The 25,791-nt window shown below is 39.6% G+C and overlaps 1 protein-coding gene across 1 annotated transcript; it reads left to right on the plus strand.

Annotated features, from left to right (window-relative positions):
- Positions 1 to 2,881: 2,881 nt before the first annotated feature.
- cwf19l2 (CWF19 like cell cycle control factor 2) lies at positions 2,882 to 25,791 on the plus strand. Its single transcript, XM_085131471.1, has 19 exons — positions 2,882 to 3,013; positions 5,004 to 5,114; positions 5,715 to 5,840; positions 6,172 to 6,285; positions 6,644 to 6,763; positions 7,342 to 7,435; positions 10,137 to 10,252; positions 11,030 to 11,576; positions 12,838 to 13,042; positions 14,228 to 14,339; positions 15,567 to 15,668; positions 18,514 to 18,642; positions 19,145 to 19,282; positions 24,029 to 24,241; positions 24,468 to 24,584; positions 24,735 to 24,890; positions 24,986 to 25,066; positions 25,254 to 25,355; positions 25,480 to 25,791. The coding sequence occupies exons 1-19, from the start codon at positions 2,921 to 2,923 to the stop codon at positions 25,618 to 25,620; spliced, it is 2,817 nt and encodes a 938-aa protein (XP_084987597.1). The 5' UTR covers positions 2,882 to 2,920; the 3' UTR covers positions 25,621 to 25,791.

Genomic DNA, 25,791 nt, shown 5'->3' on the forward strand with positions numbered 1-25,791 from the left:
ATATCCAACCAAATACTGATTCTGGATGCCATTACCTTGGCCTCCAGTAACACTGTGAGGAATCTTGGAGTCATTTGACCAGGATATGTCTTTAATGCACATATTAAACAAATTGTAGGACTGCTTTCTTCCATTTGCGCAACATCTCTAAAGTTAGAAACGTTCTGTCTCCGAGTGATACTGAAAAACTAGTTCATGCATTTATTACTTCTAGGCTGGACTACTGTAATTCATTTTTATCAGGATGTCCTAAAAACTCCCTTTAAAAGCCAAAATGCTGCAGCAAGAGTACTGACAGGGACTAGAAATTGAGAAAATATTGAAAAAATATTTCTCCTGTATTGGCTTCTCTTCATTGGCTCCCTGTTAAATCCAGATTGAAATTCATAATCCTGCTCCTCACATACACAAACTTGAATAATATGTGCACCCTGTAATGTGTTTGTGTTTCTTAAGGCCACATTAATTAACAGACCCTGTAAGGCCCTCCTTTGTTGTTACAAAGCTATGCCACGAAAAAAGTGAGGAAACAACTCCCAGTATGGTTATATCTTTCAGGAGTTTCTCTGACAGATTACAATATTTGAGTAGAGTATTTATATAATGTTGTATAGTGTAGTAGTGTGAGTAGTGTAATTTATGTAAAGTATTGAAAGCCATACTACCACATGCACTGCTCCATTACCTTAATGTTATTTGGGTAGCTTGTAATCATGTCTGGACATATTGTCTTGGACATAGAAAGATTTACTTATTATTTTAAATATGGTGCATCTGTGATTATAGCGTCAAATTAAGTAGTTATGAAGGCATGTATCCAGTACCCATGCATAAGAGTACAGCTGTGTGTAGTTCTCGAATTGCTCAGCTCGGTGTAGCCACTGCAGCACAGCATACTGACATATTCACTATGAGTATATGAGGCCATTGTTATGTACTGTTACAGAGTTATTATTAACATTATTATTATCACTATGAGAGATGGGAATCATGAACTGGTTCCCTACAAGAGCCTGTTCCCAGTAGTTCAGGTGCTTCAGGTACAAACAACAGGCGAAGCCAGAACACAATGAAAAGGTTTATTTCATTTGGTACCTGCGATTAATATCATTTCATGTTTGGAAAAATGAGAAATATCAGATGTTATCAATTCCCTTGTTCACAACTTATAACTGCTGTGATTAGTTCAAGATAAATATGGATTTAATTAATTAAAATATCTTTATGCTCAGTTCTCTCTAATTTTGATTGTATAATGCACTAATGCTGAAGTATAATTGAATAACAACTCCTTCTTTTTCTATAAACACCTTCAAAACTATCTCTTCTTTTTTTTTTACTAAAAGATCGAGTGGATTGTAGGATAATGGGCTATTGATGTCTGTGGAGTGAAGCGTGGTTATTCCATGTGGCTCCTCTGTCAGGTCAGTAATTGATCGGCAGCTCCTCCGGGACCCACAGAGACAAACACATTAGGTGCTGAGATGGCGGATGGGTTGGAGGCTTTTATTGATAGTGGTTTATTGATTAAGTAAAACAGGCTGTGTGTGAGAGAGAAAACATTAACAGAAAAGATGTGAGTGTACAGTAGTGGTTCTGTCAGACAGCAGTTTCAGCACTTGACATTCTGAGACATGTAAAATGTTAAGTGTTTTCCCTTAGGTGTAGCCTATTTATTTGTCTGCAAGACATTTAAATCAGCTCACAGGAGTCAAGAGACATTTCTACTGAAAGCAAGTCCTTTCCTGATCCATATGTGTGATCTGAATAAGACAATAACACACATTGATTGATTTCCTCACCAGCCACTTTGCTAGGGACACTTGTTCGACTGTTCATCCTTCCATTCTCTTTCATTTATCCTTATCAGGGTCGCGTGTGGGCTAGAGCCTATCCCAGCTACGATAGGGCGAGAGGCAGCCAGGATACACCCTGGCCAATCTGCACAGGGCTAACACAGAGAGACAGACAACCATCTGCACTCACATTCACGACTATGGGCAATTTATAATCCTCAATTAACCTAACCCCACACTGCAGGTCTTTGAACTGCCGGAGGAAGTCGCTTAATTTCTGCAGCAACATTCAGAGGATGTGGTGTAGTTTGGCAACAGGAAAGCATGGATTCATCCTACCTATATCAACAGTTCAGCCTGATGGTGGTGTAATGACATGAGGGGTAATTTCTTGGCTCACGTTGGGCATCTTAGTACCAGCTGGGCATTGTTGTCACAGCTTACCTAAGTCTTCCTGCTGACCATATCGAATTTCTTCTGTGACCAAACTATATCCATCCTTTGATGACTGCCTACAGCAGGATAACACACCATGTCACAAAGCTCAGATGATCTCAAACTGGGTTCTTGATCATGAAAATGTATTCAAGTGTCCTCCAGAGTCATGGGATCTAAATCCAGTAGGGCACATTTGGGATGTGGTAGAACAGGAGATTGGCATAATTAGATTAGATGAAACTTTATTAATCCCTTGGGTGGGTTCCTCCGGGAAATTCAGTAATAAACAAGAAGCAAATAAATCTGCAGCAACTGTGTGATGATAACATGTCAATATAGGTCAAAATCTGGGGAATATTTCCAGCACCTAGCTGAATGACTGTGGATTGTAAATACAGTCTGTATTTATGATTATATTACTATCTTCATTGTAGACACTAAAATCACATTCTGTTGAAGTAAATGAAATTGTCATTGTAAATGTAAATGTTAACTGCCAGGTGAAACATTGTGTCAAATCATAAGTGTCCATATATAATGAAATAGGATAAGGGGAAAAAATTGAGTCGAAAACATTGGACGACAAAATTACTGCCGTCTTTTTGAACTACAACAACCACAAAACGACAGTAGTCGTAAACCTCAACGCTTTACGACACTTTACAAAAAACATTGACGGCGCTGTTATGGCGGCGTACGGACTCAGTTTTGAGAGTACAAGTAGCATCGATGAAAGGAAAGAAAAGAAACGACAGGCACGACAAGAGGCGCTAGAGAAGGTACGAAATGTCAGCTTCCGAAACAGTATCTCTCTGTTTAAATCTAAATTTGTTTAATTGCCATCATTTTTGGTTCAAATCATACGCGTTTTGTTCAAAGGAAAGCTAGCAAGCTAAGTAGGCTAACACCCACAGTCATGTTAACTCTTAGTGTGGGTTTTGTGACACAGCAGCGTCTTTTCAGGGAATTATCCTTACTTGTTATATAAACCGGCACCTTTGTGTCGTTTTTGGTCCCCCTTTCTCTGTTGGAAAGCTAACAGGACTTGTGTATCTTCACAATAACCCGATGACATTTGTGTATCTGAACAGGCAGATCCCGTCAGGCTTGTAGAGAGAAGGCAAACACTGAATGAGGCAGATAGCAGACATGTGCTTAACAGATGATATTTGCCACAGTGTCAGCTACTCGCGCTGCCCGTTTTAAAGATTAGGACGGCCTCGTTGTTACAATCACATATATACACAGTTTGTCGATTGGGCGTTATCTTTTTGCCGTGCAGCTTTGTTTACACTGTTAGCAGATGGAGGTACTCCCACAGAGTGCACCTGATGATGCTTCCAGTAGATGAGCCACACTATCTGCTTTGCTCACACGTAATTGAGGTGGCTAAAGCAAAGAGTGCCACCTGATTTATTATACTGAGTTTAAAGTGGAATAGAAATGATTAATCAATGTCACACGTGTAAACATAAACTGAAAGGCCGTTTAATGTTTAAATATTTGACAACCTCAGCCCTCATCTCCTGTGTAATAAGCAAAACAAAGAGAACCACGTCTCTGTTTGGGGACTGCCTTTTCGATATTGAGCTGTCAAATTCTAATAATTTTTAATGTCAGCTTTTCGGTTTCTGGCCACGGCATCAGGCTAGCTCTGCATCTTCCTGAACTGGTATTATACTGGTTAGGTGGTTAATACCGGGTTAGATCCCCTTCTGTCTTTTGATCTGTTCTAATGTTTTGTCATTAAGATTCAACAAGGTCTTGGAAACTTTGCTCAGATTTTGGTCCTTATTGACGTGATAGCAACACACATGAATTGAGATCTGGTGGCTGAGGAGGGCATCGGAGTACAGTGAACTCATTTACGTGTTAATATTTTTTATTTGTAACATGGTATTTTATCCAGCTGGAAGCAGCCTTCTTAAGATGGACACACTGTGGTCACAAAGGGATAAAAAAAACACATGCAGTGATATGCAGTTAAACTGTGGCATTTAAACATTGCTAATTTGTTATGAAGGAGCCCAAAGTGTGCCGAGAAAATATTCCCCACACAATTACACAACCACCAGCTGCCTGAACTGGTGATACAAGGCAGGATGGATCTATGCTTCCATGTTGTTTCCACCAAATTCTTACCATATTCTCTTCTGTTATGGCAAGAATCAAGACTCAGCAGATCAGGAAACAGTTTACAAACTTCTGATGTCCAATTTTGGTGAGCTTGTGAACTGCAGCCTCAGTTTCTTGTTTTTAGTTAGAGTGACACCCAGTGTGCTCCTCTGCCACTGTAGCCTCAAGGTTCAATGTGTTGTGGCTTCAGAAATGCTCTTTTGCATACCTTGGTTGTAACGTGTGGTTATTTGACTTACTCTTCCTATCAGCAGTCTGGTCATTCTCCTCTCACCTCTGACCCCTGACGAGGTCTTTTCTCCCAGAGACCTGTTGCTCATTTTATATTTTCTCTTTATTTGAACTTTCAATGTAAACCTTAAAGATAGTTGCACGGGAATCCCTGCAAATCAGCAGTTTCTGAAATATTCAGACCAACCTGGACAGAACCGAGAATCATACCAGGTTCAAAGTCACTTAAATCATCTTTCTTCCTCATTCTCATGCTCTTTCACTGTCATGTGATTGGCTTAATAGGTATCTGTGTTAATGAGCAGTTGAACTGGTGTACCTAATAAAGTGTCCAATAAATATATGTCACAATGCAAATGCTAGTAAAAATTTTGAAGTGTTTATTTCCATTTTGTCATCCAGGCCAAGCAGCAGTATGACAAGGAACAGAGGAGGAAGGAGCTGAAAAGGCAGAGAGGGGAGGACACTTGGATGCTCCCTGAGGTCAACGAGAGGCTGCAGCAGATAGAAGACGTAAGATGGAACATTTATACTCATGCAGACAGTGCCTTTAGGTAGTTGCACGAACCATCCTTACTGCATTTGCTCAAATATGACTGGGCTCGTAAAAATATGTATTTTTAAGACTTATATTACACATTTAATACTTATATTACACATTTAAATAAAACTTTTATTATTTCCTTGAAGTAATGACCGCTGGTCCACTGGGGAAATCTTTGCAGTATAATCATTTCTTAAGTTTTACAGTAGGTTTGTGTAATTGATTTGTGTGCACCTTTCTTTGTTGAAATAATTAAATAGGTAAATGTGTTTTTTTTATACAATTATTTATTGATTAATTTATTTATCTATTTTCAATTTTGGTTAATTAATTAGACGATTTATTATTTCATAGTGTATTTATTTAGTTCTTTATTCATTTCATTTTGGAAATGGATGTCAATCACTGTTGGAGACACATTCCTGTGTTTGTTCTTTATTGGAGAACTTTAACCTGGGATATCTTTTATGATTGAGAAATTCTGCGGACATTTTTGACAAATTATGGTTATCTAACAAACTTAAGGTGAAGTTAAGAGAAAATAATCATTCCCTCTGCATCTGCTGCAGGAGGGTTCTGTCAAGAGCAAAAAGAAGAAAGAGAAGAAATCAAAAAAGAAAAAAGAGAAGAAGAAGAAAGCCAAGAAAGAGAAGAAGGCGGCAGAAACAGGAGATGGCTCAAGTGACAGCTCACAGGTAGATTCGAGACTCATTTACTGCAGGATTCCTTTAAGCGTGGCCTCAAGTTAAATCCTGAAGATTTATCCTCGATTTAAAGCTGATATCTGATACATGAGCAATCGTTGAGCTTTGCAGTTGAAGATTTCATATTGTGACATTTCTGAATGATCAAAGCGTCTTTATTTTGTTATAAAGTGACATCCCTGTCAAGTGGCAATGCTATTGATTGAGAAGACTGCAGCTCTTGTCACTCTTTGATTGATTTTTTTTTTTCATTGCTTCCCTTCTTTGTTATTATTTTCTCTCTTATTCTCTTTTCCTTTTATTTCCTCTGACTCTGTGTCAGGACTCTGAAGATGAGTGGGTTGAGCTTCAGCCTCAGACACAGACTAAAGCCTGGCAAGTTCCCAGTGAGTCCAAACCTTCAGAGAGCGACGTCAGCCCAACACAGAATGTCCAGGTCACTTCCTCAACAAGTCTTTCTTTTACTAAATAATTATTAGACTCAGGAAGTAATTTTTCAAGGTATTTTTAATTGTAGAATCAGGTTTCCTGAATGATAATGACCTTTCCTTTTTCATTTTTCATTATAAGAGGCGATGCTGTCTATAGAGATATGAAAGCATTTACATGTGCACACAAGTTTTGTTTGCTTTTAAACCGTACATACTCATTAATTACTTCCGTAAAGTAGCAAATTTGAAAATGTTTTTGGAGTTTTTCACTTCTTTGTTTGCTCTATATGAGAGGAAACGTGTTATGTGTTAAGTTGTGTATTTTCCTCATTTAACTCTCCACTGTTTTTCTTCACCCCGCAGAGAGACGAATGGATGACTTTTGACTTCCTGGCAATGAAGACTACATCGACTGCTGATAGAAGGGCTGAGAAAGAACGTCAGAAAGAGGAAGAGAGAGCCAAGGCTCAGGCCATTGAACAGGTTTGTGTGTGTTGTGTTTTTTTCCCCACTTGGTTTCTGGCTGCAGAGTGACACTACCCAAATGCATCGTGTCATAATAATCTTTTAGATTATTAGATTATAGAAGAGCAGTTTCTGAATCATCAAATGATTAAAAAACGAATCAAATTAAAACGAACCTTCTAGTATTTGCTTGCTTTGTCATAACTACTGGGAGCTGGGTCGTGTGATGAGCTTAGCTTTCTTTATAACTGCAAAATATTCACGGCAGAGTCTCTCACAGGTTGAGCATTAACTGTTGGTGGTGCGTGGCATAGCTACAGTTTAATGTACATATCACATTAATTGCTGCTCAGCACAGCACATCCTTGGATCCCTAACAGGATGCCAGTCAAGTAAGAAGTAGCTTTGATGAACTGCTGTTAAGAAAGTTAAAGAGATCGTTTCTGTCCAAATTGTTTTTCTGCAGCTTGGGTCGAACCTCTCACCCAAACAGTGTGATTGAGACGTTCGTTTGTCACCGCTTACTGTTTTTGTGCTCCTGTTGGATTATTTAAATTAATATAAGATGTTCTTTTTTGTGTGTATATAATTCTTAGGCTGGTTTGCACAAATTAGAGCTAAACCCATACTGGAAAGATGGAGGAACTGGACTGCCCCCAGAGGAGATGACTGATTCTGCAGCAAAAAAAGGTAACATACTAGACTCTATTGAGAGTTTTCCAGTTTTATGATTGCGAAATGTAAACTGTTCTTTGAGGATTTTTGTCTCATCTCCTCAGAATATAATTTGATTCTTAATTGTATTTGTTTGTTTCACTTTATCATCAGCGAACATGAATATCCATTAGTTATATTGGTTTAGATTGAAGTGCAGAGCAGCTTATACACTGTACATAATTTAGAGTAACCTACCACTGAAAATAGTGTGCTACTCAGATGTTCCACCTGTTTGTCCCGTTTTCTGTCTTCTCTTGCTCATGTGACCTTGATTGTCATGTTTTCTCTTCCATCCTTCTCCCTTCTGCTGGGCTTCAGCTCAAGTAAATGAGGCATTTGACACATCCGTGGTTTACTATACTGCCCATTCACTCAAATTAGTATTTGAAATGTTGGCTTTAAAATAAGTCCTAAAAATGTACATTGATTTTAAATAGCAGAAAACTGGGCCTACTTAGTAGTGTTGTCTTTGAGGTTATATCACACTTTTTTCCTGTGTTTTCTCAGCTTCTCTTTTTATGTACTTTAAGGACCTTTGTTCATGTTGGCTTGGAAATTGAGTTCCATATTTAATTCTCATCCTTTGAAGCAACTATCTTGATTTAGGAAAGATCTTGTACATACTGTTTTCGAGTATTGTAAATAAACGTACTAAATGATTTGTAAAATACTATGCGGGGGCTTTAACATCTTCCCTTCCTGCATGCCTTTTAATTGATGGATATTTTATTTGGATACTCTTACAATCTGAGGCCTCAGAGGAACATTCCTACTATTACAAACAGTGACCCTCTCAACCCCACATTTATATTTCTCCCTTAAACTGCCCACATTGAAAAAGACTGATTTCTTTGAGCCACAGTCTACTCAAGGGAGTTTCTGTAAGTTTGCATTGTTTTTTGGGAGGGTTTTTTTTAGTGTTTTTTTTTTTTTTTTTAATTAGCCAGAGACTTTGCTGGTGTTCTGAATGTGCAGAAGAAGGTAGAATAAGATAAAAAGAAAATAATAAAAAGCATGTTTGTAGACAGAAAACAAAATTGGCCGTGTGACAGGAGAGGAAGAGAAAAGCAAAGCTTCTGAGTCGGGGATTTGGGAAAAGAAAGTGAGAGAGCTGCATTAAGCTGACAAGCAAATTGAGATATGTATGCACGTGTCTGTTATCTCTATACCATAAGTGAAGCTCCCCTTGAGAGCTCGCATAGCCTCTTGTAAACTTGAATTGAGAGCAAAGCAAAACAAAAAGATGAAACAAAAACAAATACATGGAGTATTCGTGTTTAATTCAAATTTAGTGTGGTTGAGGAATGTTGTTCACCTCATTTCTCCACACTTTTTTAAAAGAGAGAGACAGAAAAAAGACTGCAGTCTTATATTTGTACAGCGTACTTTAAGGACGACAGAGTTTTAGCTTTTTGCTCTCCTCTCTTCAGCTTTGAAGCAGATATTTAAGCAGTGGCGTGCTCCCAAACACAAAGAAATAAAATGCTCATTGCTGACCTTGACCAGACAGACATTTGGCTTTGGTCGGTGCATTCGTCATGTCGTATGCTCTGGGAAGTTGGAAGGAACATTAACTTCCCATAGATTTGAGAAATGTGTTTATCTAGTTTTTTCCCACCTCCCTAATCCTGACCTTGGGTTTGTCTCTATTACTCTTCTTCTTTTTGCCTCAGCCTGGCTGTCTTATTTTGTTCACTCACTTTTTGTGGATTTTTTTTTTTGTACCTAGGATTAGGTGTTTGTTTTTGGTTTTGTTTTCTTTTGTTTCTATGGTGGTGTGTGCAAAAAGTTCACTAGTGAAAGGTCACCTGGATCTACTGTAGAGTTTAATGTAGATAATGCTAGTTAATGTCTGGTACAAGGTTGTCAAGCATAAGGCCTGGGGGCTAGAATCAGCCCAGCAAATACTCCAAATCGGCCCGTCTTAAGAAAATGTGAAGGTGTGCATAGATTTGTAACTTTTAAATGAAATTTATATTTTACAGTTTTTCCTATTGATAAAGACCCCCACCGCTTCTAAAGTCATTCACAGTAGAGAAAAACTAACAATTACATACCCTTTTTTTGTAGTTTAGCATCTGTACACCACCACAGTGATGTTAAAATTCACAATCAAGATATGATTGAACTGCTTAAAATGAATTGGACAGACTAGCTTACTTTTAAATATCAGGATTATTTTTGGAGGAAAATCCTTTGCACCCAGTGACCATGTGATGTCTAGACCCCGTAGGCTTCACCAAACGTGTGTTTCCACCCTTGAGATGCTCCGCTTGTTCTTTACTGCAGTCACCTTCAGCTGCTGCTTGTTTGTGTCATTTTTGTAGCATTTTGCATCAGCTCCAAATCTTTCATCTGTGTAATTTGCCATGAAACAAAGAGGGTAGAAGCCTCGCCATGAAACTGCTGTCAGTTATTTGTCCTAATGATTCTGAGCCTTTGAAAATGTGGGGACTGTGTATAAAAATGACTGCAGTTCCAAAACCGATTTGTAAAATTTTGTAAAACCCTTTGAATTAAAGCAGAGAGCCTGCACTTAAATCACAGACTTGGTTGTTTGATTTAATTTTGCCTCTGGCATACAGAGGCAAAATGTAAAAAAAAATATGTTTATTAAAATAAATGTTTTATTCAAAAACCTAACTGTATGTGTTTTCCCTGTGTATGCCTGCAGGCCCAGTAGTGAATGATGGTGGTCTGAGCTGGTTGAGGAAAAGCTACCAGAGGATGAAGGAGCAGGCAGAGAGGGAACAGCGCAGCCTCAGTGATGTGGTGGCTGAGAGATACGGAGTGAGAATTAACTCTTGCTGCTCTCACACATTCGCGCACATATATGTGCACGTAACGGATGATGACGGTGCATAACAATTGAGATTTGGACATAAAAACATCGACTGACGTTCACGTTTATCTTAGTAAGAAAGGCTTAACTGTCAAAGCAAATGCACTTAGAAGACAAGGATTTATGCACACATATTCCCTCACTACTGTGGGAGGAAAGAGACACCTTGGACACCTTGTTCTATTATTAATCTGTGTCTTTGCTGTTTGACATCACACACACACACACAGTGCCTGGTGTCCTTTGTTATGTCACTTTCAGCAGTTTCAGCGTTTGTGCATCTATTTATCAGTGCAGAAAAAATTCACTGTCAGAACATTGTGTGAATAGAGCGTGTGTGTTTTTCTGTGTGCATGACTTCTGTTTCCTTTGTCAAAACTTTGTCAGCAGCGCAGCTCTTGTTTCTTATAGTAACACAGCTGACTTTCAGCTTAGTCAGGCAGCCAGAAAGCTGCTTCTTTTTTCTTTTTTTTTTTGCCTGATTCATGTTGAACTGCAGTAAAAATACCTTCAGAGTCACCTGCATCTGAGGCCAGCAAAATCTTTACACATCAGAGTAGCCTGCTGGAAATTATACATCAGATACATTATGCATTCACTCTATTGTTTCCTGCCACTTTTTGTTTTATGTGCCTTAGGTCCAGAGTAAAGTTCAGGTATCTGATCTGAAGATCTGAACTGAGAACATTTGCCTTGTGGTGTTTTGTATTTCTGTCCTTTTATAGTCAATGGAAGAATTTCAGCAGAGACTTGCTGAGGCTGAAGAAGCTATGTACGGCCAGAAGAGAAGAGAAGGAGATGGCACAAGCAGAGGCGGGTGGAGGAAAGGAGAAGAGGAGTACAGGGAGAAGTGGAAGAGAAAGGATGAGGACGGGGAAGACAGAGATCGGTGGAGAAAAAATGAAAAGGACAAGGAATCGTCATCGGAAAGCCGAGAAAGATACCGCGGTGGAAGGGGAGGGGAGAGGGAAGGGTATAGAGGAAGAGAGGAGGAGCGTGGTCGAGATGGAGACAGGTATAGAGAAAATGAAAAGGATAGAGACAGAAACAGGAATAGAGACAGAGAAGGAGAGAGGGACAGGGATAGAGGACGAGGCAGAGATGCAGGCAGAGAGAAAGATGGGGATAGGTGTAGGGATGGAGAAAGAGAAAAAGATAGGACCGATGCAGCAGCATCATCTTCTGGGCAAAGCTGGAATCAACGCTCCCTCACGCTTGGATCATTGCAAGGCCGCTTCCTCAAACCCTCAGAAGATGATGACAGTGGTGAAAGTGAGTTTGCGTCAAGACCTTTTCTTATATGTACAAAGAAGCATCAATATATTAATCCCATTTAGGGAACATTTGTTACATAATGCTACAGTCATTATAGAAAAAACAGCAATTAGAGATCATAATATGGCCATAAGAATTGTGACCATGCACTATTAATTTGTGATCTTATTCACTTTGCTTTGAAGACGGTGAACGTGTCTGCGACCACTCGCAGTCAGCTGATGTTTACAAAGCAACTTTAGTGCATCGAGATGGCATTAAAACTGTGATAAGACAGTCTGCTGTCAGTTTACAAGGTAGATGGTGAAAAAAAATGCAAATCTGTTGGCATCTACAAACAGAAATTCACAGGCAGAGTCCAGCCAGAACCTCATAGATTTGAATTAGAAATTCAGAAATTCCTCCACAAATACTGATGTAGTTGCTGTAGAATCACATTTAACCACAAAATGGCATATATGGTATATAAATATGGAATATAAATCCCATATAAATATGGGATTATAACCAGAGTCATACAGTTGGCACCCATTTGAGTCAAGTCACCTCTTGCAAAAAGACGTATTGCAGATCGGCAGACCTTCGCTGAGAGTGATTGCAGTCAGTTTGAGTCGGACCGCGATTATTTCGGAGGCAGGTTTCCTCCCACCAGGCAACCTATACAATCAAAAGTGATCGCCAGGGTGCTGCCTCTGAGTGACTACTTGGCCATTATAACTGCTTGCGATCGGTCACTTGACGATGCAATCGCTTGGTAATCAATTTTTGTTTTCTGGTTGTTTTTTTCCCTTTTATTTCCTCCTTAGTCCTGTGTGACTGTGCAAGAAAACAGCAAAACACCTTAACGTTGCTCCTTTCAATGTGGATAAGCAGCAGCTCCACTCTAAACCCCCTTCTGAATGAGTGAACTCCTTCTCCTATGCTAAAGTCCATCCACCCTTTGACAAAAGCTCATTTTCCACACTTGCATCTGTGATCTCATTCTTTCGCCTTTAAAAATTAACAATAAAAATGTCAATAAAAATGTCAGCCCAAGATTAACACATTTGTGAAGTTTCTCAGCAACGATGCTTCATCTGGCGGCACATGGCTACATAACATTTAGGACACTACTATTTACCATCATTGGGCATCAATTACAATGACTGCAATTAGTCTGCGACTGGTACGTTTGGTACCGACTAGTGACAGAAGAGACGATTAGTCATCTTGTCAACTATTTGTGCACGTCCCTAATCTTTAGTTCCTTCCTCTCCAGCTCCTCAGCGTCTTCCTCCTCCTGCACGACCATCCATAGGGTTCCTGAAACCCAGCTCTGATGATGAAGACTCCAGCACAGCTCCAGCCTGGAAGAAGAGCAGCAGTCCTGCCTGTGAATCTGACACCTCTGATAAACCACAACAGGAAAACAAGAGAGATGCTGAGAAAACTGTAACTGCTCCTCAACCTGCTGCACCACCAAGGTTTAAAGCTTTTTAAAAAAAAATTATTTTAATGCCTAAAAACCAAAACTTTCTATGATGTTAAACTGCATAAAGCTGCAATAGGCAAAATAAGTGATTTATAAACATTCTTATATTTTTCTCTCCTACATGCTAGCTTACCTAATAATATCTTAACCACTGTTGCATATAAACAGGCAGACGGAAATAAGCTCTAAGCTTAGCCAGTTGTCTTTTATCTATGCTGGTTTCTTGTTTGTTTGTTTTTTTGCTGTATTTAAAACTGTAAATGGCCCCTGCAGCGGAGTTTCTGCCACAGTGCTGTTTGCTCCATGTTTCTGGTGTTGGACATCAGTCACTTTATGAAAGCATTTGTTATCAGCTCCTTCACACAGCGTTTCCCAGTAGTCAGACTGATGCAGTTTAGCTAATTCCACCATGCCCCCTGCAAGTCTCCTTTTTAAAAAAATGAATTTCCGTCTCTCTTAACAGGGTTTGCAGCATTTGCGTTTCTAACACCGAAATGTTTAATTTATTTTGCAATTTGTGAGACAAACATTATGAAGAATTTAAAAATAACTGCAGTAACTTCAAGTCCAACATGGTCCTTTGTTGTAGGCCAGATGTTGGAGTATCAGTGCTATGTAAAGGCTTCACAGTTGTTCTGTTTTGCCTCATTAAGCTGAGTTGTTTGGGTAAAACGGCACTCGGAACCCCTGCAGCATGAAATGAGTCTACAGTGTGGCAGCAGCATGAAATGATGCTGTGAGAAGTGTAATAGCCTAGAACGACGCTTCCCAGGCTGCAGAGCTAATCCTTCAAGGCAAGGATGTAATGATCTCTGGAGGGCTCGAAGACTCAAATGATTCATAACACATAAACACAGAAGCAAACAACTATATGGTTAAAATTAAAACCTTCACAAATACGTTTCCAATTAGAAGATAAAGCCTCTTATCAGGGTGGCATCATTGTATCTTTGGAAGCGGCCGTTCGGAAGGCGGAGTACGGAAAAGTCTAAAGGAAAAGAGGAAAACGGTTCAAGTGAATTTTTATTTTTTAAACTTAATGGACAATTTAATTTTGCAGGTTTCTATTTAGAGTTATAAATTTGACATATAGTAAATCTGTGACATGTTTTAAATTTTCCTTTTCACCTCTTTGTTTTAGTGCACCCTTCAGTCTCTCCTCTGTGTGTTTACCTAGGGCTGAGAGCGAAGGCGAGGAAGAAGAAGAAGAAGAGGTTCCACTGTTGTCAGAGGAGGAGCTGAACAAACTAGGGTCCAAGCTAATAAAGGCAGAGATCATGGGCAATACGGTGAGGCAGTTATTTATTACTGCTGACCTTCTGTCAACCTGTTTTAACTCGGGCATTAATTTCCTCCAAAGCAGCAAAATATGTTGAACTGCACTGCATTCAGGAGGGCCCAAGACTAGACCCGTTACTCCTTCACATCAAAAGGACCCAGTTAAGGTGGACACCACCTGGGTGAGGTGTTTCAGTCCAACTGGGAGAGGCCCTGGGGCAGAACGAGGGGAAGCACTGGGGAGAATGTGACTCACTGCTGGCCTGGGAATGTCTTCCTAGAACAGCTGGAGAACGATGTCTGTTAGAGCTTAGAGACTTCTTAGACTGCTGCCCCAACACCTGGACCTGGATTAGTGGCAGCAGATGGATCGATGGATACAGAAACGCCTTTAGAACTAACTTATTCTAAAAGACATACCTCAATCTAGTTACCTGTATGCTACAAACATCATTCATAATGGAACATTGTCCGGTCGTTGAAAAATCCTCTGGTATTGTGGCAATTTAGTATTCAGTTTATTGATTGCTTCTATAGTACAATAGTCTCAGATGATCAACAGCATATAAACACACATGGATATGACTACATGAATAAGTCAGAATTTGTTGATGTAAAAAAAACCCTCTAAAAGGTCATATTTGTTGTGAAATCCAGAGTTAAGTTGTTTGGCTTTGTGGGAGAGTTGATATCGATTTGCCTTTCCTCTGCACATATGCTTCAACTCTCGTCTTTGCATGGATTTAACAGCACATCAAGGGGATCTGTTAATTTATAGCATTCATTGATCCGCGCACTCGAGCTTTCCTCTGTCTGTTTTCCTGTGTCGATCCTAAGAGTGCTATGGGATTTCTTCTGGTGCGTGTCAGAGCTGCCTGTTACAGTGTTACCATCCTGGCCGTAATCACCTCCCTACATGATAAAGCAATCAAACTATGTCTATGTTTGTACACCTGTGTTTCATAAGTGCAGTTCACAGTCACCCACTTGGCTTTAATGAAGGTATCAGTGCACTACACTCACCTCCCACTTTATTAGGTACACTTACTAAACTGTGGGGACTTCCTTCCCTTGTTTATACTCACCTGATCATGTCTGAAAGGATCTTTGATTGGGCAAAGTCTCCTGTCTTGGGAAAGTTTTCTCTAAAGCTTTAAACTTATGTTATATTTGAACATTGTGTTCTTTGTGTTATAAATAAATTTCTGTTTTTGTGTGTGTGTCTGTGTGTGATTTAGGCCGTCATTGAGAAGCTGAAATCACAACTGGAAGCAGCTCATAAAGCCAAGGAGAAACATGCTGCTAGGAAGAAGCTACAAGAAGCAGCCAAATCAAACCAGGTCTGTCACCATCTAACTTTATCTAACTAGTTATTGAAAAGGGAGACAGAATATTAAAAACACATCTCAATAACACAAGATGACCATGAAGCTGTGCGGTTGTTTATAGGGTTGTTCTCAATGCGGTTTGCTTTTTGTTCGAAAAGCCGTGTAGCATTCCTAAATGACACAAAGATGGTCGAACAAGACAGAGAACAAAACGTTTTTATTTTTCACAAAAAGGAAAACGTGTTTTTGTACATTTCTTTATTCCCAGCTTTAGAAACTGTCCCTAAAGACACCTTCCAGATCACAGAAGTCTGACCATGTCAGCTTCACATCCGAGTCACTCAATTTTTGTGTTACGACAGCAGCCTTAGTGGGTCAGACCTAAAAACATTTACGTATCACTTTTAGTGTGACATAAGTCTAATCCACATATATTAATGCATAGATATGTATAAGATTATGACCTCCAAGGGAATGGAGGAACCCCCACCTCCCCAACCCCACCCCCCCTAAAGAAACCATCCAGAAATTTGTTTTGAAATCTGCAAGACTATGCAGACAGGCTTTGCAGAAACTAAAGGAAGTGTTAGAAGCAGGAATGAGCCATTCAGCTGTGGAAAAGATGCAAAGGAGGCTCAGAATGACTTCCTTAGAGAAGTTTTGAGCCGGATGTCTGTTTGTAGCAGCATTCTCACATATTTATATCCAGCACCCAATATTGCACACTCACCGTGGCTTTCTCACTTGTTAGTATATCTAAATGAAAGCATGAAGAACAACAATGTAACAGTGACCTGTTTCTAAATGATAGAATACCAGCATTTTAGCAAAAGTGATAAGGCCAGCACTGTTACACATCCTGTATCTGAAAGGGTGAAAGGGCTTATATATATACAGGACTAAACGTGTCCTGTGTATATAACACACACAAATGTCTTCAGATGTAAGTGAACTCTGCTGTCATGGGGGACTGCTTGTAAAAAGAATTTATTTGTTTGAAGTCGTGTTTCTGTTCAGCTCTTACGTCGTGCTGTCTGGAAACTGCTCCTGTTCAGCCGCTTCACCAGATTCCTAATGAGACACAAATGTCTTGTAGTGTGCTGACGCACTCTCCTATCAGAGGTCAGGATAAGTGTGCATGATGTATGTATGTGTATATGTTTGAAATAAGAGAACACCAGTGGGGCCAAGTGAAAGGGGCCGGATGCATGTGCTACCATGTCTCTGTCCATAGTGCAGACAATTCACAGTCCTCTAACGTAAGGGCACTGCTTCTTCTCTACTTACTGTCTTACTAATGTCTTTTCTGGCTTCACACGCAGCTGGATACCCAGACAAATGGTTGCATATTTCTTAGATGAGCAGACGCTCAACAACTTTATAAAGACATGAAAAACAGTGTGATTATTCCTATAATCTGTAGATTGTTATTTGTAGGTTAGGCCAGATTTATCCCCAAGAAATGAAATACCAGGAATGAAATACCAGGTAAGGGTTCAGGGAAAATGTAGTAATTCTTAGGTTTTAGTGCACTTATCAGCCGAGAGGTACTTCAGCACTGTAAAGATGAAGTGGTGTTGATTTGCACTCATTTGAGATCCTTCCAGTTTGTGTTGTTATAGAAGGCAGTTGGCTTCTTTTCAGTGTTCAGTGTTTTGACTCTTGTTGAATGTCTGGCTTGTATTTAGTGTTTTTTTGCAATGTGTGGAGACTTAAGGCCGTACTATAGTGACTAACGTGGAGGAAATATTCTCTTCTATTATTTAGATTTTTGTCTTCTGACCCATAGAGATGGGGAATCACCAGGCACACACACAGTAGATATTACAAAATACTTCACTGCTCATATAAGATTATTGCAATTTTTGACATTTTGATGAGGATGTTGAGTTTTGCAATAACAGATATTGTGATTTATCACATTTTTCAACTGGAAATTATCTCCTTAAAGTTAAACTTTGTCATATCTTTTAATCCAATAGGATAAAGTTATCCTACTCTTGAAATGAAATCGTCAAGTATACCAACACTGTGACTGAAACCTGCCATAAATGTTGCTTTAAGACAGTTGGTCTGCGATCGGTGTGATACGTGATCGAATGGGTTCAAGCTAACAATCTGTTTCTGATCGGAAAATCCTAAAAACCGAGTAGAACCAAGTTGAGTAGGTGCTAGTCGAAAAGAAGCTTTTGTCACCACATGTTGCAGTCGGTAGATGCAAAGAAGATGCTGTCTTATTTTGACCCACGTGACTGAGGCATTGGATGCTCTGAAATAGGAAGTAGCTTTGTCAAGCTTGGTGCGCCCAGTGTTGGATGTTTTTTTTGTTGAGATGTAAGTTTGCTTATCTAACGTTACTGCAGGATTTGCGTGCATGAGACCAGCCCTGTTGTTCATAGTAGTCCCAGAGTATTTTAATGTATTTAATAAAGTATCTGTATTTTGTGTGCCTCTGTTGATAAAATGATACAATATCGCCATGTATCCCTCATTTTATTCAGAATGATATGAAAGCTTAAGTCCAGCCCTTTCAAGCCATTTAAAATTTCACTGCAAGTAAGATGTATTTTTTATTCTGAAGGAGCCCAGATTATTAGTTGAAACTCAGCTGCTTCTTCTGTCTCGACAGCCTGTGAAATCTGACAGATCCACAAACATTAGATCCATCCTCCTCCTTTGCAGTGATCTGAATGATGAGACTGAAAACGTCGCCTTGCTAGTACATTTCAAACAGTAAAATTACCTTGTTACAGTTTGTGGTTGTTGAATGGTTAAAGGTTGAGCACCTGCACAGATATAGTTTTGTGTATTTACAGAATTAAATAGACCTTAAAATTACCCACTTGATTTGTTTCAGGCCTCAGATGGGACCAGTGAAGACCGGGAAATCCTGCTGTTTAGAACAGATGAGTCAGGTCGGGCCTGGCCTGTCAATGCCCCATCTGGACCTCAGGAACCACACGGAGGACGGCGAAAGAAGAAACCGGTAAGGAAAGAAAAATTATGTAATGCAAGAAATTAGATAAATAATCTATTTGTTGTATCAGCTTGCCAACACTTGGAAAAAAAAAAAAAAAAGACTGAGAGGGTCCTGGGCATTGATGCAACAGAGGTGTTGAGAGATGGGGAGCTAATAAGAGGCTTGTATCCAGCTATTTGACTTCTTTTTTTTGTGATATTCATCGTGTGTGAAAAGAGAACAAGCACCTGCCTCTGAGCTGAAACTTGTATACAAGAGACAAAGCCCTCAGTTTATGGTCATTATAAATTTATAAAGCAGTCTAGTCTCCTTTATTCTTCCTGTTTCTTTTTTTCTGTCCACTGTCTCTCACCTCCTGTCAAATATATGATTTCAGATGTTTTGAATAGACTTTAATCTTTTGGGAGTGCTTATTTTAAACATCACACCCAATTTCCAGTGATTTAAAAAAAATCTTGACTCTCTTTGCTTCTTTTTGACATACTTCTGTCTTTCTGTCTCGTTTCAGATCGAGACGCATGTTGACGGTGAGCGTGTCCGTTACTTCCAAGATGATGACAATGTCGGTCTAAAGGAGATGGTGAGAAGGGAGAAGATGAGCTCTGCACAGGATCAGAATGCCCTTTACTCTCGTATGGCTGCCAAGGTAAGAAGACATTTCACCATAATCGTGCAATATCTTTATTTAACTTCTGAAATGCTTATTTATTTACAATATAAATTGTATAATCTCTTTTCTAATGAGGACAAACACAAGATCTTTTTTTAGTGTTTAGGTTTGAACACAAGCCGACTAACACAAAGAAAAGCTAAAAATCAGCCCAAAGAGACTTCGAAGCGATCGCTACTGCTGTTGTACTGTAGAACCATTTGTAGGGGAAAATAGAGGCTACAGAGCTAAAAGCCTTTGTTTGATCAGGTTCAGGCTGTGAGGATGGGGTTGGCATGCACTCAGGATTAACATTGCTCTGGATACCTTGTTAACTTTGTGTTAGCATGTTGTTTGTGCAGATGCTTTCAAAGACCGTAGGTTGTGTTAGCAGTATAATGCAATTTTTTTCCTGTCCTGGATGCAGATTGCACTTTACCGTTTCACTCTTGTCCTTCTACGCTATTAAAAGTAAAGGTAATGTCCATTTCCCCACTCCTCAGAACTTGTATATTTCCACCATTTATTTAATATTAAAGTGAACTAAACAGCAAACCAAGGGATCAATTTGAAAAAAAAGAAAGAAAGAAAGAAAGAAAGACAGAAAAAGATGGTCTGTTTGCTCTCTCTGTCAACAAACAGGTAAAGAGGTGGAGATTGAGGTGAGATTACATTTAGTATCAACTGATCAGGGCGCACATCTGGTAATGTGCAGTGCAGTGTAAAAATAGCAGCCACTGCATCTCCAAAAGACTGGAAACTTTCACATTGGAGCTTTGTTCTGCGTAATATTCATGTCAGTGTCTTCTCGACATTGTATTTGCTTTGTTACTGAGGACAGCAAAAAATTAGTTGATTAAAAAATAAATGAAAAACTCAACCAGATTTTATCTCTGAAGGACCAATGAGGCGCATCTTTTACACCTTTTCTTTGTTTTGTTTTTAATTTGATTTCTTCATGTTTGCGAACAAACAGGGCTCCTGTCCACAATCCTGAAACAACAGCTAAACAGTGTGCTGTATCCCTGCCACTATATTTTTTATGTTTTATCTAGGAAACAGAAATAGAGGAGGCAAAAGTAGGTTTTTATATTAATTAAGGACATAGTGGATCCAAACAAACAAAAGCCGGTTTCAATCTTGGGAGCTGGTCTTGAGTCACATTGTAGTGGATACATGGAAAAGATCTCTGGTTCGAGTTAAGTTAAGGAGCAGATACAAACCCATCGGGGGTCACAAGGCAGTGTGCTGCCAGAGCTGGTCTCAAACCTGGATAAATGGCAGGTTTGCATCAGGAGGTGAATCTGCTGTAAAAATCTGTGTCAGTCCGACTGCTCTGGCTACCCCCTTTGGAAATAAAGGGAGTAGTCGAAAGCTGCTTCTTTGAGTCTGAGTTCTTTGAGTCCATACATGCCGTCAGGGATGGCTTTTGTTCTTCTCCTATTTCAGACTGGGTTCATACACTGAAAAAATGTAAGCAATCAATGAACCTTGACAAATGCAGGGCATATTGATTTTGGTCTGCTTATATCCCTGGCAGCAGGTAAGATCAGCAACACACAAACTTGAAGATAGTGGACACAAAATATGGCAAAACAAACTATGTATGCATGTTAATGTGAAAGATTACCCCCCTTTTTTTCCTGTCACACTTCTCTGAGGAAAACGGCAGCGTTTAAAATTTGCACCGTCACATCAGTGTTTGGTTCGATGTCATTATTGGTTTCCCTCCACTACTAGCTGTCTCTGTGAGACTCTCTCAGCCACTGTGTGGTTGAAATAGATTCACAGCAGAAGATGAGTTCTGACAGGTTGCGGTGTGTGTGTCAGTCTATCAGCAGCTTTGCAGCCCGCACTTTATCATGAGCCAAGACACATTTTCCTCTTTCCTCTTTCCTCCTTCTCTTTCTTTTTTTAGCTGTTCGCTTCTTCTCTTGGTGCAGGTTGGAAAATGACAAGAACCTGTGCAGAAGTCATAGAGTGAGTGTGTGTGTGTGTGTGTGTGTGTGTGTGTGTGTGTGTGTGTGTGTGTGTGTGTGTGTGTGAGCAAAGCGTTAATAAACAAAAGGATGGAGGAGTTGCTATGGAAATTTAAAAAAAAAACCCCACACACTTGAGCTCTGTCCACATTTTTCCTCGTCTCTGCCTTTCTTACTCGTTTACGTTCTCTTGCTGTCTCAGTCACTCAGCCTCACTTATATATTCACTACACATATGTGTGTCTAAAATCTCACACGCACAGACACGTTCTGCACCTACAAAGAGTGACACTAAAAATACATCTGCAGTTACCATGGCAGGGCTTCTATAAATACTGCTAATCACAGCTATAGATTGATGATTTACAAAGAGAAAGACAAACTCTCTATTCTCTCTTGATATCGCACTCTGCTTCCCTCTTCGGCCCTTCCTTCTTATCTTTTCTGCTTTATCTATAATTATCCGTCTAAGCCTTTTATCCGCTTGTCCGTGTTTCTCTCAGTTTTATTTAACTCTTCTCCATCTTCCTCTCTTATCCCTCCAACTCTCACCAAGCCAGTCGTATGACTTCAAACGTGTTGGTTACATTTTCCAAAAAGCATAGGTGCTTGTTTGTAAATGTGGTTTTTTGTATGCAGATGGTACGGCTGAAATGGTCATCTCAGGCGGCCCATCTGGCTGCGTGTCTGTTCAGCCAACTGTTTGGTCCAGAGCACGATATCTCCCCAACTACTGAACAGCTGCTGACCACAGTGCCATCAAAATAACCCTGAATTTACCTTTGAGAGGCCTTTGTTGTGGTCCTGATCTCTTTGATCGGGTGTCTTGAGGTAGATAGTTTTTCCTGATTTTGTTAATTTGGAAAATAAATAAATAAATAAAAATTAAACAAGTCACAAATTCGCTCAAATCAGATAACTGTGTTTGGATCATCCTATTGCCCTCTTTTGAAGCATAAACTTTTAAGAGAATTGTATTATATTTTGTATACATTCATTTTGTTGTCTTTATTCTTTTTAAGCATAATTTAGGATGTTTGTAGTAAAAATAACACATTTTGGGATCAGCTTAAATGAAAAGCAGATGTGAAATTTAAATGTGAAATCAGAGGTCAAATGTGACCTGATGTCTGGATGCAAACTATAATGTGATTTTTAGTACCCGTATTATTTCCCGAGTGTTGCCAATACAAACAAAGACACCTGAATTTTAAGCACAGTTTTAAAGATCAAAGATATTTTATGAAAGTTTGACCTCTTCTTCAAGGTCAAATAAGGTCAGAGTCAAAATAATTTAATATTTAACATCCGCATATATCATGTGTTGTCAATACAAACAATGGCAGAACAAAACACAGTTTTAAATAGCACTGTATAGCATTATTATCACTTTGAGCTTCAGATCCATTTGTTGAACTTGAAGGAGAGGTCAGAGGTCAAATGTGAAACATTGTAAATCTTTATTTGGTACTTTCTGTACTGTTGACAATACACACCACACTTCATATTTATAAGTTTTAAGGCTTTTTGTCCATTTTTGACCAATAAATCATTAAGTTGACCTTGAAGACGTTGATGGATGAAAGGCAAATTTTAAAGGATTGTTAACATGAATTCACTCCTCCACAGTTCAGTTAAAACTTTTCATGCTATCGGGCTTACAGACAGAAAGAATGAGACACACACAAATGCCACCAAAACAGAACGTCCTTCATTGATGCAACAAATGACTAATTGTTTTATCTTGTATGTGAAAAAAATTTAATTGATTAACATTCCCACACAAAAAATGGCATGCTAGTTTATTTATTTATTTTCAATAATCACATATTTCATAATGTAAACAGTGACTGCAGTGCATGGGTATCCAAAAACAAAAGAAATGCAGCTTTGTGTGGCTCTAATGCTGTTTTATCAAGAACACACAATGTAGTTTTCTTTACCGTCACCGTGCAGTTTAACATTTTTCTGGAAACGTTATGGTCGAATGTCAGATATGTCGGTGTCTTGTGGCTACAGCAGCGTGCTGTATTCACGATGTATAATTTAAATTGCATCAGGAGTGCATCCGTAAATAAATAATAATAATTATCAGCGGTGATAGTGAGGACTGACAGCATGGTTCGGTTGATTTATTGCTATCGTATAATGCCTAATTAGTCTGTGTGAGAGTGCTCGTGATGGCATGTGTGCAGTAAAATAAAATTGTCTGCTCTTGGCTTAATGCAGTATGTGCTTTTGCACACTTCTATGCCCTCACACTCACTCCTACACACACACACACACACACACACACACACACACACACACACACACACACACACGCATTCCCACCCACACTAAAACTAATCCAATTTTCACTCTCACACAGTCACTCCTACACAGCGTATCATGTACACACACACTTGAGCGACGCTTGACTCTCGCTCTCTCAAATACACACAGATTCCAACCTGTTGCTGGATCACCATGGTGACAAAACTCAGACGTAGAAACACTAGAGTCAGCGTCCTGACGAATACCGTTAATGCACAGAGAGTCGACACCTGCGTGCATTTAGTTGACACTACAGCAAAGACTTAATTAATAAATAATGACAGTTTCTATCGCTTTACTCTTTTTAAAAATGTATGTTTTCTCTTTTTGTTTGAAAGTCTGAAACAGGAATTTCAAACTGCAACATCAGACATGAGAGAAAATGTATAGAGATGCCCCCCTCACCGTTTCCGTCTCTGTCTCTTTATCGCTCTCCTCTAATCTCTAGATGATGGGGAAGACGGACGGCGACAACTACACGCTGGATGACATGTTTGTGTCGAGCGCAGCGCAGCGGGAGGGTGAGGGGAGGGAGGAGGAGAGGATGAGGAACAGAGCCATCGGGGAGAGTAGGAGGCTGGCTGCCTCCATGGAGAAATGCCAGCACTGTTTCAGCAGCAAAGAGCTCCAGAAACACCTTATAGTGGCGATAGGAAGCAAGGTAAGCGCTGGTTAATGCAGGCTGTTATGGGACAAGTAAAAGGAATCTGTGCTGGCATACTTAGATCCTCAATCGTTCGAGTTGTCCATCAAAGTATAATTGGAAATATAGATGATAAAGGTGGGCTGTGATTACTTTTGGAATATCGAGAAGGTTTAAACCTCATAGATTTATGCATGCTTTGCTAAATTTCATCTGTGTCTGTGTGTTGTGATCTTGTTCTTAGGTGTACGTAAAACTGCCCGCAGGAGTGTCGATGACAGAGGGCCACTGTCTCATCTGTCCACTCCAGCATCACTGCTCTGCCACCGGCATGGATGAGGATATATGGTCAGAAATGCAGGTTAGCCCATCAGTGCTCGGAATACTGTTGCTCCAGGCTACAGGGACAACTTTTATCTGCATTTATAGAACAGTGGCAGAAATCATTGGAGCCAAATTGCTGCTATAAAGTGTAACTGAGCTCACCTCTGTGCCACTTTACTGCCCTCAGCTGTTCCGACGTACTTTGGTGCGGATGTTCGAGGCCCAGGAGCTGGACTGTGTGTTCATGGAAACGCACATGAATCCCCGCAGGAGACAGCACATGGTGTTAGAGTGTATCCCACTACCCAAAGAGCTGGGAGATATGGCACCTATCTATTTTAAGGTATCTCTCATCAGTCTAATTGAATGTATTGGTTGCTTTGGGGTTTAAATAGCTTTTCTATTGTGGTTTTTAAAAAACAATCTGTGTTCTCTTAGAAAGCTATCATGGAGTGTGATGAGGAATGGGCCATGAACAAGAAGGTTGTCGACCTCTCTTCGAAAAGCATTCGGCAAGCTGTAGGTTCATTTTTACTCTGTGCAGTTAATTCATTCTTAATCTGGTTACTTAGTATTTCTCTCTGTTTTTGTTCTGCCCTCTGCCTTGTGTTGTTTTCTGTGCAACTTTTCTTTCAACTTTCTTCTTCTGCTCCTCTGTGTTCCTTTTGAAATGGTAATTTTTATTTTTATTTTATTGCCCTCCCAGGTTCCTCGGAGTCTGCCATACTTTGCTGTAGACTTTGGACTCCAGGGGGGCTTTGCTCATGTCATTGAAAACGAACAGAAGTTCCCTCATTACTTTGGCAAGGTCAGCGGGTGTTTTAAGACTCTTACACGTCATGCATCTCCTTGGGCTTTTTTCTTTCGTTTTTTTTTCTGGTTACAATACAGTAACATTTCAGTACGAGTGACCTCTCTTCCTTCTATTACAGGAAGTTGTAGGAGGCATGCTGGACTTGGAGCCTCGGCGTTGGAGAAAGATGATTAAAGAAAACTTTGATGACCAGAGGAAGAAAGTGTTACAGTTTGCACAGTGGTGGAAACCACACGACTGTACCAAGACTCAGGGCTAGAAAAATTCAGTTTTATTGTTTTGTTGTACTTCTTACACAAACCACCATGTGCTTCCCAATGCAGGGATCGCATTTGATGAACCTGGTGTAGAGTCCCAATTTGGAATTTGACATAAATGTGCTAATAGCAATGTTACCATGAGATAATTTTCACTGAAATAAAAATAAAAG

This window comes from Neolamprologus multifasciatus, chromosome 14, assembly GCF_963576455.1.
Source record: "Neolamprologus multifasciatus chromosome 14, fNeoMul1.2, whole genome shotgun sequence".
In the NCBI taxonomy this organism is placed as follows: Eukaryota; Metazoa; Chordata; class Actinopteri; order Cichliformes; family Cichlidae; genus Neolamprologus; species Neolamprologus multifasciatus.

Excerpts from the sequence above, each read along its gene's own strand:
- cwf19l2 (XM_085131471.1), top strand. The coding sequence starts at position 2,921 with ATGGCGGCGTACGGACTCAGTTTTGAGAGTACAAGTAGCATCGATGAA. Across the intron at positions 5,841-6,171 it reads GCTCAAGTGACAGCTCACAG|GACTCTGAAGATGAGTGGGT; the intron begins GTAGATTCGAGA and ends ACTCTGTGTCAG. Across the intron at positions 13,043-14,227 it reads CAACCTGCTGCACCACCAAG|GGCTGAGAGCGAAGGCGAGG; the intron begins GTTTAAAGCTTT and ends GTGTTTACCTAG.